The 13,506-nt window shown below is 52.7% G+C and overlaps 5 protein-coding genes across 5 annotated transcripts; 4 read left to right on the top strand and 1 right to left on the bottom strand.

Annotated features, from left to right (window-relative positions):
• Positions 1-672: 672 nt before the first annotated feature.
• Positions 673-2,535, top strand: ADE1 (Bifunctional purine biosynthetic protein ade1; the record flags this gene model as incomplete). The annotated part of the gene is made up of 3 exons (XM_062874986.1): positions 673-1,163; positions 1,344-1,435; positions 1,588-2,535. Exons 1-3 carry the CDS (start codon positions 1,142-1,144, stop codon positions 2,533-2,535), a joined length of 1,062 nt encoding a protein of 353 aa, XP_062738205.1. The 5' UTR covers positions 673-1,141.
• A 1,389-nt stretch (positions 2,536-3,924) lies between these two features.
• Positions 3,925-8,414, top strand: QC761_117090 (uncharacterized protein; the record flags this gene model as incomplete). Its single annotated transcript, XM_062874985.1, has 2 exons — positions 3,925-4,576; positions 4,648-8,414. The coding sequence occupies 2 exons, from the start codon at positions 3,925-3,927 to the stop codon at positions 8,412-8,414; spliced, it is 4,419 nt and encodes a 1,472-aa protein (XP_062738204.1).
• A 552-nt stretch (positions 8,415-8,966) lies between these two features.
• QC761_117085 (uncharacterized protein) lies at positions 8,967-9,988 on the top strand (the record flags this gene model as incomplete). Its single annotated transcript, XM_062874984.1, has 2 exons — positions 8,967-9,666; positions 9,755-9,988. Exons 1-2 carry the CDS (start codon positions 9,553-9,555, stop codon positions 9,986-9,988), a joined length of 348 nt encoding a protein of 115 aa, XP_062738203.1. The 5' UTR covers positions 8,967-9,552.
• Positions 9,989-10,099: 111 nt separating this feature from the next.
• QC761_117080 (uncharacterized protein) lies at positions 10,100-11,248 on the bottom strand (the record flags this gene model as incomplete). Its single annotated transcript, XM_062874983.1, has 2 exons — positions 10,699-11,248; positions 10,100-10,551 (listed from the first exon to the last, which is right to left on the bottom strand). Exons 1-2 carry the CDS (start codon positions 10,874-10,876, stop codon positions 10,100-10,102), a joined length of 630 nt encoding a protein of 209 aa, XP_062738202.1. The 5' UTR covers positions 10,877-11,248.
• A 676-nt stretch (positions 11,249-11,924) lies between these two features.
• Positions 11,925-13,468, top strand: QC761_117075 (uncharacterized protein). Its single transcript, XM_062874982.1, has 3 exons — positions 11,925-12,418; positions 12,484-13,006; positions 13,074-13,468. Exons 1-3 carry the CDS (start codon positions 12,356-12,358, stop codon positions 13,190-13,192), a joined length of 705 nt encoding a protein of 234 aa, XP_062738201.1. The 5' UTR covers positions 11,925-12,355; the 3' UTR covers positions 13,193-13,468.
• The last annotated feature ends 38 nt before the right edge of the window (positions 13,469-13,506 follow it).

The following is a 13,506-nucleotide window of genomic DNA, read 5'->3' as shown; positions in this document are numbered from 1 at the left end:
GTATCGACAATGTCTGAATCCATCGTGGAGAGACGGGGGGGACACATACCAGTGAGGAACCAAAACAGATACACGAGCTTGAAGCAACACTGGACGGAACCGGTGATGCTTCTCGCCCTTGGGGTTCCGTCGCCATTTTAAATGTCCTTGATTCCCTCTCAGCCCTTGGCGTCGCGCGGCGTCCCAAGTCTTGGACTGGTCTGGGCGTTGTTCTGGGCAGGACCCCTCGTCCACGCAAAGACCAATCCACGCTGTATTTGTCCTTGGCGCCGAGACCGATCAGCACTGTCGCAGGTGCTCGTTTGGGGAATGCCATGGGCGCTCCTCTGGCTCACGGCCTGGGCAATCTTGGGCACCGCGGCCATCCGACAAGCTCTGACGCCTCTTCCCGAGAGGATTCCGCGTTGTCGCAAATCTGTGCCCAACAAGACCTGATCTCGCGTTGGCGCTCCCGGTTCACTCGTGGAAAATGTACGAGATGCCAAGCCCAAGCGGCTCTTGGGATCCTGGGAGGCTTGCTGGGCATCCCATGATATCTCGGACAGGTGGGTCTTCTCATTCAACGGTCACTACAATTACTTTTTCAGTTGGAGATGCCCAGTCACTACGGAGTAGTAGGGTGGTGGGAGCCGCATGCGAAAGCAACAAATACCGACAAATTAGCGAATGTTAGGGGCGGTGTTGGACGCACCGCGCAGAACATGCATATCTGACAATTTGACGATGCCTTTCTTGAGCAAGCTGAGGGAGGGCTGTCATCCATTTGGGGGAACGACGAGTGCCGTTGAGATATTCCGTCACTCGGGTGTTCGGCACTGACGGCGCTAGAAGAAATCCAGGCTGTCGCAATTCAAATTTCCCGATGTCCGTCTTCACCTCGACTATTTTGTGGGAGTTTCCGGTCGATTGCTCCTTTCACCGTCTTTGCTTGACGTCGCCAAGTTGCCCAGCTCAGGCCCAGCAACTTGGCCCAACTCTGGGCCAACATGTGTCTGCCGAAACCCGCTCACCTGAGGGCAAAATCGAGCGATGCAATTCGTGGGGGCTTGTCATCCATTTTACTCGTATCTTGACGTAAGGGATAATTCTGTGTCTCTACTGTACATATAATTTACCAGATATCACGTGAAGTTTATGGAGTATGCAGGACAGTCTTTGCGCCTGTAAGTCGGTCTCAGTAACCGTCGGCCTGAGCAAAGCGCAAAGCTAATTGCAAGTGCTACTATCAAAGTCACATGTCAAGAGAAAGGTAGATCCACGACGAAGGTTTCATCGAGAAATCCAAAGACTCAAGAGTAGCATCAGAAGAACCGATACCAGATCATCAGACATGAAGACTACAGATTGGCCAGCACCGGTAGTGATCCGATATGTGCGTGCGGGAGGTGCCGGCTCGGCCCCACCTTCCACCACCTCTGCTCTAAGACCGGGCCCGGTTAATCAGAAAAAACACCGCACCGAACATCGGATTGGGGCATAACACACACACATTTTCGCTGGTCTGATTGGGCAAAGAACTTACTGACTTACTCGCAACTTTACACTACATCGAAAAAAACAGGGTTCGAGTCACCACCACAGCAGCAGTCATCAGACAACATCACACAGTACAGCATGTCGATCCCTGTGGTGACAAACATTGAGCTCAGCTCCCTGGCCAAGCTTGCCAGCGGCAAGGTGCGGGATCTTTACAATGTCGACGATAAGACGCTGTTGTTCGTAACAACGGACCGCATCTCAGCCTACGACGTCATCATGGCCAACGGGGTGCCCCTCAAGGGCGCTGTTCTCACCAACATCTCGGCCCACTGGTTTAAGGTACTCCAGGAGCGGATCCCGGATCTCAAGACTCACTTCATCACCCTGGACCCTCCTGCCAACCTCGGCGATGCCGACAAGGAGCTGGTGCGCGGCCGCAGCATGCAGGTTCGCAAGCTCAAGGTATTCCCTGTCGAGGCCATTGTGCGTGGCTACATCACGGGAAGCGCGTGGAACGAGTACAAGAAGTCGGGCACGGTACACGGACTGGCCGTGCCTGCCGGCCTCCAGCAATGCTCCCCCTTCCCGGAGCCCATCTACACCCCCAGCACCAAGGCCGAGCTGGGCCAGCATGACGAGAACATCACCCCCGAGCAGGCGGCCAAGATCGTTGGAGAGAAGTACGCTGCACGCATCGAGGCTCTGGCGTTGAAGGTCTACAAGGCCGGTGCGGCCTATGCGGCTGAGCGGGGGATTATCATTGCCGACACCAAGTTTGAGTTTGGTCTGGACGAGGAGACAGATGAGATTGTCCTCATTGACGAGGTTCTCACACCCGACAGCTCGCGCTTCTGGCCTGCGGATGAATATGAGGTTGGCCGGGACCAGGACAGCTTCGACAAGCAGTTTTTGAGAAATTGGTTGACCAAGGAGGGGCTCAAGGGCAAGGATGGTGTTGAGATGCCTGCTGATATTGCTCAGTCCACCAGCGAGAGGTATTTGGATGCTTTCAAACGTCTGACTGGCAAGACATTGCAAGAGGCTCTTCAGGGGTAAGGCGTCATCGTGGTCAGCTGCGGGGTGGTGAGAAAAAAAGATGCACCGAGAATGAGGGGCAGCATCATGATCTCTCTTACCTATCTAATCAAGCATTGATTGCTAGACCAGGGCAACCAGGTAACTCGGGGGCATCTACCAGCTTGCAGTTGAAGTAGGAAAGAAGATGCGATTAAGCCACCGGGCGTCTTCAGAAGTGGTGATCCCCATTTAACAAGTGTCCTCCTCTGAACCCTTGCTGTCTTCGTTCACATCTCTTCACACATGGCTCGACAGACCGCCTCCCCCCTGAGGCCGGGCCGGAAAGGTCCCGCTGTGATTGCTGTCAATTGGGGCCCAAAGATGCAGATTTGACAGTGACATGCATGGGATTGTCGGGTTGGCCTATCGTATCGAGATGGGCATGTCACAGAATAAAAATAGTGTGATGTGTAGAACCCCTCATTGGCCCTCCGCAAGCAAGCACCATGGGGACGGGTAATGCTGCCCGCTGTCGGGTGTAGCGTGGTGGAGGAGGCTGTTTTCCCAACAATGATGCCAACATCCTAGGACGGCGCCGGGTGCTTCACCTTGTTGGATACTGATGAATGGGAATGCCTGTGTTGTCAAAGTCTTGCCCATTAGGGGTCCTGATAAAGACGGAGCGGTTGCATCTCCACTAGAAAGTTCGGTGAGTCGACCTGGTAACCCAGTGCTGCTGGTATCAGTCAACCGCAAAATTTCTGGGAATGTCGGGATTTTTGGATGCATGCTGACCACAAATTCTGCAATGTCTGGTGATATTGCCAAGTGCCACCACTCCCAAAGTAGACGTTAGCGGATTACGCTGCTGAACACCCACTGAAGATGTGCGGCGGACGGAGGGGCGGGCGAACCAGCCGCCCACTCAGCGCCGGTTCGGCCGCGGTCTGGAAACAAAGATCGACGGAAACCGGTCCTCCACATCCCACCTCCCCACGATTGTTGCTTCAGCACACCTCACATTTCTCGTCAACAAGCCAGGCCGGCCCGAAAAGACGGACACTGGTGTAGGGATGGAAAAAAGGCCTTTCTTCTGAACTGCTCAACGCTCTTTTGTTCCCTCTCCTAACCAACAGCAGCTGAGCTACCCCCCCCCGCCTCGCCGCATACTCTTGGTCACCTGGCAAACTCGATTCGGGTTGCACGTCAACCTCGATTTCCTGATCTCTGGTTGCGATTTCCCCCAACCTCTACACTCGCGTGTCGCATTGGAAAACAACACCATACGTCAGCAACAGATAATGCATTGCGCCCTGCCAATCCGCCCATACGGCCGTCCATTTTTCTCCTTCCATCGCGAAAGCTGATTCTCTTTACCCGCATCCCACCCGCCACTTACACAACACTTCCGACCTTGAGAACACAGCCATGCGCTCCTCTTTCTTGGAGACGAGCATTATCGATCTGCTAGAGGCCGACCCGAGACCTTCGTTCATTGTCGCCCTCATCCCTCACCCGCCCACTGTCGTCTACACGAACCCGGCCTTTGGGGAACACCCGGGCCTCCTCGAGCTTGTAACAGCCGCAAAGGAAGACAATGCCCCTCTATGGGAATGGATCTCGGGCGGCTCGACGGCAACAACCGCCGGGCCGTCACTTTCTTACTCCGACACGTACTGGACGAGAGCAGTAGTAAATGAAGAGATGGTGGTAGTGGGCGCAAACGAGCAGGCGAAACCACCCTCCAGGCCCGTACCGCCCACAATACGAGTCGAGTCGACGACCCCTGGCCCTGGGCCAGACAAAAGCATTGCGGAACCGACGCCTCGGCGCACGAGGCCGCCTGTTGAATTTGCGGAGACGGATACTGTTATCGAGATAGCATCGGAAAGACCCCCCTCCGCACCGGCCTCACCGGCTCGACCGGTACATGCGCTGGATAACCGGACTAGATCTACATCTGCCGTGGTTCAGACTACTACAAAAGACCGGCTGGCTTTGCGCGCTGAAACCGTTCAGTCTTTGTCTCTGGAACGGTCCGCCTCAGACCCAGGATGGATTCTGCCCGATATCGACCCAGGTAAAAGTTCTTTTATGTTTTGATACAGAACATAGGCTGACGTGCAATTCCAGAGGAGCCGTTTTTCGGAGATGTAATCGACAGTGTGAACTGGGCCGCAACCCCACTTGGGCCTCAGAAGAGCTGGTCTTCGAGACTGGAGCAGACCTTCAACCAAATCCTCGTCGACAGTCGGCCAATAGCACTGTATTGGGGTCCGGAGTACACCATGATTTATAACGAAGCCTATAGCAAACTGTGCGGTTCTCGGCACCCGGAAATGCTGGGAATGTCTGTGGATGACGCTTGGCACGAGGCAGGAAAGATGCTCAAGGATACGATGCGGAGCTTTAGCCTTAAGCAAAAAGGCGTTGTGGAGGACGAGTGGAGGTTCTTCATTGAGCGCGAGGCCGAGGTGGAGGACGGTCCGCACTGGCAGGAGGAGACGTATCTCAAGTGGTCGCTTATACCCGTTGTTGAAAACAATGAGTATTTGGGATTCATGCATGCCGTGGCCGAGACGACGAGTATGAGGTTGTGGGAACGGCGGATGAAGATGCTGATTGATTTGGGCGAGGTTTTGATCACAGCGAGGGACGTCAAGAGTTATTGGGAGAAGACGATCGAGCAGCTCAAGGCGGTTGACCCTCAGTACGACATTCCGCTGGCGATTCTCTACAGTGTTGACGAGGACCCCGAAGCTTCTTCTGCCCCCCCTTCTCCTAGCCTGGGACCTTCCAAAATTTGCCGGTTGGAAGGGGCATTGGGTGTGCCCGAGGAGCATCCTATTGCTCCGCACACGATCAGCTTGCGCATGAGTGATGACGGACTTGCGGCGGCCTTCAGAGAAGCGCTCAAGGCACCCCACCCGCTCTTGTTACAGACGCATAATGAGAGTCTGCCAACACATCTGCTGGAGGGTCTGCAGTGGAGGGGATTCAACGACGACCCCTGCCGAGCGGCCGTCATCTGTCCGATCCGACCTACCAAGAAGGAGAATGTCATGGGCCTTCTCTTTCTGGGGCTGAATCCCCGGCGCCCGTACGACAACGATTATAGGCAGTACATTTCGTTACTGAACCAGAAGCTCGCGACATCTCTGGCATCGATTGTGTTGTTGGAGGAGGAAGCGAGACGGGGCCGCAACGCTGCTGAGCAAGCTGCGTATGATCAGGCTATGCTCAAGGAGAAACTTGCGGTTCAGACCAAGGAAGCAAACGAGTCGATTCAAATGTTTGAAGCCGTGGCTGAGTTCGTGCCGGTGGGCATGTGCTTTGGAGATCCGGAGGGAAACATCACTTTTGCCAATGATGCCTGGTATAAGATTACAGGGTATCCTGGGACGGGTCCGGTGAAGAGCGCTGGGTTCTTGGCGTGCATTGTGGAGGAGGACAGACAGATGCTTGTGTCACAGTATGACAGGCTCAAGTCGGTGAACAACGTCGAGTTTGAGTTTAGGGTGAAGCAGCAGGCCAATTTGGAGGCGCCGCTGACGAGGACGTCGCCGAGTTTTGAGAAGGCGGGGCTGGATCTGTCGTCGGTGGAGGATTTGAAGGAGAGGCATGTTCTTGCTGCCGCGAGGGCGGAGAGGGCGGTGGATGGGAGCATTCTGAGGGTATTGACCTGCCTTACGGACGTTACTGCGCACAAGAGGGCTGCTGAGGAGGCGGTCAGACGGGCTCAGCAGGCGGAGAACTTGAAGAGGATGGCCGAGTTTGCAACGGTTGGGCTTTATGACATGGATCTGGAGGGGAAGCTACTAGGGGCCAATAATGTCTTCTTTGAGATGTGCGGACTCGAGAAGGTTGACCCGTCTGAGGTCGAGCTTCGGCCCTGGAAGGATTGTGTGTGTGAGGATGATCACCTGCAGATTAGCGAGAAGATTGAGACGATGCTGAGGCAGGACAAGGTGCAGAATGTGGAGGTTCGCTTGAAGACGGCGTGGACGGCCGACGACGGGGCTGGCCACAAGGTCATTGTGCCGAACCGTTGGGTGCAGGCTACTTTGATGCCGGTGCGGACGACAGAGGGGCAGATCCAAAGCTTCACGGGCTGTCTGAGCGATGTTTCATTGCAGAAGTGGCAGCTTGACATGGAGAAGAAGAGAAAGGAGGAGGCGATTGAGTCGAAGCGACAGCAGGAAAACTTTATCGATATGACTTCACACGAGATGCGGAATCCGCTAAGCGCGATCGTCCACTGCGCAGATGCCATCATCGCCACGCTTGCGAGGGTCCAGGAACTGGTCAGCAACCCACCTTGCGGCTCTGCAGCCTGTGCGACTCTTCCCAGACCCGAGTCTCGCGATGGGCTGTCGCTGAACACAGACATTAGTGAGGACTGTAGCACAGATGTGATTGGCCTCATCGAGAGCAGCATCGATAGTGCCGAGACCATTGTCGGATGTGCCCAGCATCAGAAGAGGATTGTGGACGATATTCTTACCATGTCGAAGCTCGACTCGAAATTGCTTGCCATCACGCCCATCACGGTCAACCCGATTCTCATGGTTCAAGAAGCGCTCAAAATGTTTGAGATTGAGGCTCGCAGGGTGGATATCAATCTGAGCATGGTGGTCGACCAGTCTTACCGCGATCTCGGGATCAAGTATCTGGACTTTGATCCGTCAAGGCTGAAGCAGGTTCTCATCAATCTTCTTACCAATGCTCTCAAGTTCACTAAGACAGGACCAACGAGAAATGTGTCGGTGGCCATCAGCGCCAGTCTTACCCGACCGACGGAGGCGGCGAGCTCTAGTAAGGTTCAGTTTATCCCTCGGTCGGAGGAGGACTACTTTGGACATGACCCGTCCAACCCTGCTCCCTGCACCCGCGGGAAACCAGTGTTTGTCATGTTCGAGGTCAAGGACACGGGACAAGGTCTTACCGATGAGGAGAAGAAGAGCCTCTTCAAGCGCTTTGTCCAAGCCTCCAGTCGCACCCACGTCAAGTACGGCGGGTCAGGTTTGGGACTGTTTATCAGCCGCCGGCTGACGGAGCTTCAAAACGGGGCGATAGGTGTTGCCAGCCAGCCGGGGGTGGGCAGCACGTTTGTCTTTTACATCGAGGCTTCCATCCCCAGCGAGGAAGCGAGACAAGAAGCCGAGGCGGCGGCGCTGGCGGCAAGCAAGATGTCTGCTCTTAAGCTGAGTGGGAAGGTGAACGGCATCGGCAACTCGGCCAGTAGACGGGCGGCGAATGGGGGCTCGCCGAGTGAATCGACGGTCATCACTCCGGGGGGGAGTGCTTCGAGGCCTAGTCCGATTACCCCATCTACGGGGAGCGAGGTCAGCACCCCGCCGTTGTTTCCGTCAGGGTTGTCGACTACTTTTATTCCGTCAACCAACAGCCTGTCTACCCCTCCGCCAACGATCAGCGGGATTCTGGTCGTGGAGGATAACCTGATCAATCAGCTTATTACTCGTCGAGGGTTGGTGAACATGGGTTTCAATGTCGATGTGGCCAATCACGGGGTGGAGTGCCTGGACAAGTTGAGGAAGACGGATCGGTTTGTTTTTTCGGGCAGTGATGAGGGGGAGAGCAGCAGCAGCGAGAAGAAGTTTTCCCTGTCGGTCATCCTGATGGACATCGAGATGCCTGTGCAGGATGGCCTGACGTGCACGAGGCATATTCGGGAGCTGGAACGGAAGGGGATGATCAAGGGGGGGAGGATACCGATCATTGCTGTGAGTGCGAATGCGCGGATGGAGCAGATTTTGGAGGCGAAGGAGGCGGGGTGTGATGATGTTTTGGTGAAGCCGTACAGGATGCCCGAGTTGTTGGAGAAAATGAGGGTTGTTGTTGCGCAGGTGAATGGGAATGGGGTGGAGAAGAAGGAGAATGGGGAGGAGGTTACATGATGTTGTTAAGTATTTTTCTTTCTTTCTTTCTTTCTTTCTTTCTTTCTTTCTTTCTTTCTTTCTTTCTTTCTTTCTTTCTTTCTTCACTGCTCTTATTTATGGGGAGCCGGGGGAACATGGGGGTATTTCTAGCATTTAGCAGAGAACAGGCGCGACTTTTTTTGGGACTGGCGAGCATGGCTTCTTTTTGTCTATAAATGTGGAATTGTTATCAAACCATGGAAGAGGAGTTTTTGGTGTGTGGATGGGGATTGGGACTGGTTGGTGAATATTTAACAGTGAATTAAAGTCTTTTATTTTGGTTGTTGTTGGTGGTGGTGTCTGGGGGGTCGTGTGTTGCTGAGATATCTATTTGCTGTTGTTGTTTGTTGTGTGTGTTTAGTCGTGATAGTTGATGTTAGTGGTTGGTGGTTGGCTGTTGGTTGTTGGTGATGAATAATAATGATGATATCAGGACTTTATTTTTGACTTGTTATCTGACTCATGCAGTGAATGGGACTGGCGGACCTCCACTTTTTCTTTTTTTTTGTTTTTTTTTTTTTTTGGTGTCAGCTAGTCTTGACTGTGGCCGCCCTTGGAGCCACCAGTCAACTGAGACATTGGCCATGAAGCAGACAACTTTCGACAGCGGGCGGACGTCGAAGATGGGGGAGATCCGGAGGCGTAGACCGGTCTTCTTTTATTCCCTGGAAACTTTTCTGATCACCAGTTTTTGGTCTGGAGCTAGTGGGTTGTTAGGCGGTTACACGACGACACCTTGACACGACAGGCTGGAATGATTCGACATCGGGGGAAATGCGGGGGGTGGTGAAAACCTTGTTGGTCCATGGAGGAGGGAGCTGTCGGCCACCACCGCCGCTTGCACCCTGCCATGAATCGGGCAGCTCTTTCGGCGGCGTTCCTGTAGTACGACGAGCCGCCGGGTTTGGTGTGGGTGCCGGAGCGGAAGGGGGCGGAGGCCGGAATAGGGGTCAACAAAGGGTATAATAACCCAGTACGAAGCACAACTCAACAGAGGATCAATTCCACCCTTGGAGCAGCTCACAGGAAAAACAGGGGGTTTTTCGATAGGAATATTTTCACTGCAGTCACAGCCACTACGCCAACAACAACAACAACAACAACAACAACAACAACAATGGGTTCAAGAGGCCAGCAGATCTTCCGGACGACCATGTTCAAGGTCCCCGATCCGGCGAACCAGAAGAAGTTGGTGGAGATGTACAACAAGCTTGCTGAGGAGCAGAAGAAGGTTTTCTTCTTTCTTTTCCCCCTTCCCCCCGGGAAAAGTCCGAAAGGGGTTTGGTTGAGAGGCTGATTGATGATATATGTGGGAACAGGACGGCAAGCCGTACATCCTCTACGCCTGCGCCGGCACCGCGAATCCGGATCAGAGATCGAAGGGGTATACCGTTGTGGCAAACATGAAGTTTGCCAGTTTGGATGATATGAATTATTATGACAACGAGTGCCCCACGCATGCGGCGTTGAAGAAGGCCGGGGCTGGGTTGGGGGTGGAGGAGCCGCCTTTGGTGGTGTACTTTGAGGGAACGCCGGCGTTGATGGTGAACTAGTTGATCGGGGGCAAAGGTGTCGAGCTGAAGATAGGAAATGCTAAAGTTTATCTAGTCGACTGCGAATACTTTGGCCTGACCCTGCCCTGCCCCTGGCTCAAAGGTGCTCTTTCAGTTCCCCCCTTCCGCCTTCCTCTTCAACCCCCCCATCCACCCCTCAAACCCCTTCCTGACCCCCTCTCCCGCAGCCAACTTGACCACAACCGCCAAAAGCCCGTAAAACGTCTCCCAGTTTCTGTACTCCGTCGTCACTTTCCCATCTGCCCCCTCAACTTCGATAAACTCCTGGATTCTCTCACACTTGAGCATCCAGTCGGGCTGCGGACCGATCTGGATCCAGCCAATCCTGTGCCCGATTACCTTCTTGCTGGTGGGGTCGACGATGTCCTCCAAAATTGAGACGCGCTCCTGAGACTTGGTGGATGGCTTGGAGTTGGGTGAGGTGTTGAAGTGCACGTCGAAGGTGAAGACTGTGCCGAGGTGGAATTGGTCTGGGGAGGAGGTGGTGGAAGGGGGTTGGGAGTCGATTTTGACGAGGCGGCAGAAGGGGTTCCAGGAGGGGTCTGGGGAGACGTTAGTACGTGATTGAGAATAAGTGAAATAAATGGTGAGGTGAGGCAAGCTGTGATCATGAAATACAAGAGATGGTTCGCAATGAAGAACATGACGTCACAGTCGAGTGTTGTAAAAGGTGAATAATGGAGACATACAGTCTGCCGGTCTGCGGACGATATCAAGACATTTTAACGGGGGCGCGTTGATGCGTGTTGAGCACGCGATTGAGAAGCTGCCGCCGGCGCCGTGAGACGGGGTTGGGAGAGGCGCGGGGAGGATGGCGGCTTTGTCGGCGGGGAAGGCCGTGTCGGCGGGGAGGGAAAACGGAGCCATTGTTTGACTAGAGCGATGATGTCTTAGTTGGAGATGTCTCAATGCAAGAATTCGAGAGAAACTCGGGCGGTTTTAATCTGTTTGTCGATGATGGACCACGCGATAATGTTGGAGGTTGGAGCTGTTGGGTGTTGGTTGATGCCAAGAAAATTGGACATCATGTTGCGGCGTAGACCTTGCCCCCCCTCCGTTAATTTGATGGTCACATTATGAATTGCCCTGTTACTTTGTTGCTTCATGATTATTTTGGGGTTCTCAATTGAGGTGGTTCTCAATACAGTAAGGTAGGTGTCTTGATCACGGTCTGTCTGAAGCCAGACCAACCAGATCTACTTGGGTTGTAGGTGTAAGATACCGGATGGGATGGATGTGTATAACGGACAATAAGGCAAGTTTTCCAAAATAAAAATCCAGAGAGTTGATTTCCAATTTTACAGTACATTTACTACCTACCCGCCATTGTATAAGTAGAGATAATAGCTTTTCAACTGCATTTTCTTAAATTTAACTATATATCATATATATATATACTACTAATATCTCATAAGCATAATTACTCGTCTATTTTTATTATATAGTTTAATTTTTTTTAATTGTAAAATATTTTTATATATAAAATTATATATAAATATTATTTACAATTATAAAAAACATAGTAGAAATGGTACTATACGTAATGTGGTATACCGCAGTAATGTCAATAAATAAAGTTATTTGTAAGTAATATATCGGCCTTGGTGGGTAGTGAGCTTACTTAGCTTTAGCAGGTGACTTATCTGTGAGTGCCTAGTTGTGGCCTGGGTAGGTGTTAAGGTGGTAGATACGGCCTTTTTTCTAAATGTAACTCTCTAGAAGTTTATTTTGGAGAACTTGCTTGATCGCCCGTTATAGATGTGACCTGTAAGATCTGGTATTAACCTCGTCACGCATTTAGGGATCGGAATTGGTCTGTGACGGGCATGGCGTGGGATGGCGCTCCTCTAGGTGATGAGCTAGCGACTTCATCTTCCAACTTTGACGGCTGTCAAGGGATGGAACAGACCGTTGAGCAAGATGTAACAGACGAGTGCTTCTATTGGGCGGCCAGACAACTTAGGACTCTCAACCGATTAAACTGTATTGCAAGTCTCAATGCTATCTTCAAGCGTCAAACAACAACCTGAGAGGTCCGTCCAGTGACTTCTTTAAATCCCCTTGGACGCCACAAACCACCGACTCTCTTTCATCAGCCATCACGACGTGCCAGGCAACGCCGTCTTTCTGGCAGGACTGCACAACCTGGAAGACCGCTCCTGCATTGGAGACGGGCGTCGACAAGTTAAGCTTTCTTCCCCAGAAACCACAAAGAGATGCGAATTGCCAGCCCTAATCGCAATCTGTCCTGCCTGGTTCGTCCGTTTGCACGCCGTTGCGAGCAACCAAACGAAGACGGATTGACTCTCGCTTGACCACACATCTATACTATCTGTTTACACCAAAATGCTCGACGGCAAGATGGACCCCAACGATGTCTATCCAGCAAAGCCTTTAGAGCCCACCGAGGTGTGTTGACTCGACATTGTTTGACCGGCGTAGTCACTAACTGGAAACCATTTTGATACCAAAAGCCACCATTGGCCGCGCCACCACAACAGCAGTATAACGAACCTATGCCTGATGCGACGGGACGCACGACACAAAGCCAAGATGTTGATATGAGAGATACTCCCCCAAAGTCACCAGAGGGACACGATTACCCAGATAGTGCCGCAACAATGGGACGCTTGGAGCAACCCATTCCTTTGGCACCTCGGGCACCAAAACCGCCGCAACAGTCCCCCCGGGAACCCCCACCTCCATGGCAGCCTGTTCATGTATCGCAATACGGACACACAAATCGACAACGGATGCCAGAAGGATACACAGCACAGACGACGGTAGCTACGGGCCAACAAGCTCTAGTGGTACCTCAATATCACCCTCCATCAAATTGCCCAGCAGCGTCTGCAGGACAAGCGCCCCCAGTGCAACCCTATCGTCCGCCACTGGTATACTCCCCGTCAGTTGTTCTCTCCTTCGATCCTGGGTATCAGCATAGTTTGAAGCCCAAGATCTATCGCCATGTTCACCGCGGCATTATTCACGAACTTGGTCAGTCTGTCCCCTCTCTCTTGTCCACCTCCCGCACTTTACAGCACCTAATCACAATTTTCAATAGAGTGTATCCCCATGGTCTACAAATCCGCGGGTGAAGAGACCAGGGTGATCTGGGAAGTTATCCAGGACGGCCATCACCTTAATTATAGTGATGAACCGAACTTTCTCCTGTTCCCCTAGCGGCTGGAGGAAAGGAATCGACGTCGAGGTGAGATATGAGGCAATGGTTAGCAATACAAATACCCATCATGTGCTGAACGACATATCACTACCTTGGCGTTGCAAGTTTTGGGGGACTTGGTAGCAGGAAAAAGACAGCGGAAATACCTTAGCGAGTCAGGGCCTACAAAATGTTTGTAAATAGCCAAAAACAACGCAAGAACAAGAACTACTTACATGGCTCTGTCCAATCCGAGGGGTTGTAACGGCTGATACACTGAGCACCGCTCACTCACTCTGTCAGGTACAACATATGAACACAGCTACTCTCAATC

This window comes from Podospora bellae-mahoneyi (assembly GCF_035222275.1).
Source record: "Podospora bellae-mahoneyi strain CBS 112042 chromosome 1 map unlocalized CBS112042p_1, whole genome shotgun sequence".
Taxonomy (NCBI): domain Eukaryota; kingdom Fungi; phylum Ascomycota; class Sordariomycetes; order Sordariales; family Podosporaceae; genus Podospora; species Podospora bellae-mahoneyi.
This window is presented reverse-complemented; position numbering and strand designations above follow the sequence as displayed.

Coding starts and splice junctions, on each gene's coding strand:
- QC761_117075 (XM_062874982.1), top strand. CDS start 12,356: ATGCTCGACGGCAAGATGGACCCCAACGATGTCTATCCAGCAAAGCCT. Junction 12,419..12,483: donor AGCCTTTAGAGCCCACCGAG/GTGTGTTGACTC, acceptor TGATACCAAAAG/CCACCATTGGCCGCGCCACC. Junction 13,007..13,073: donor CGGCATTATTCACGAACTTG/GTCAGTCTGTCC, acceptor AATTTTCAATAG/AGTGTATCCCCATGGTCTAC.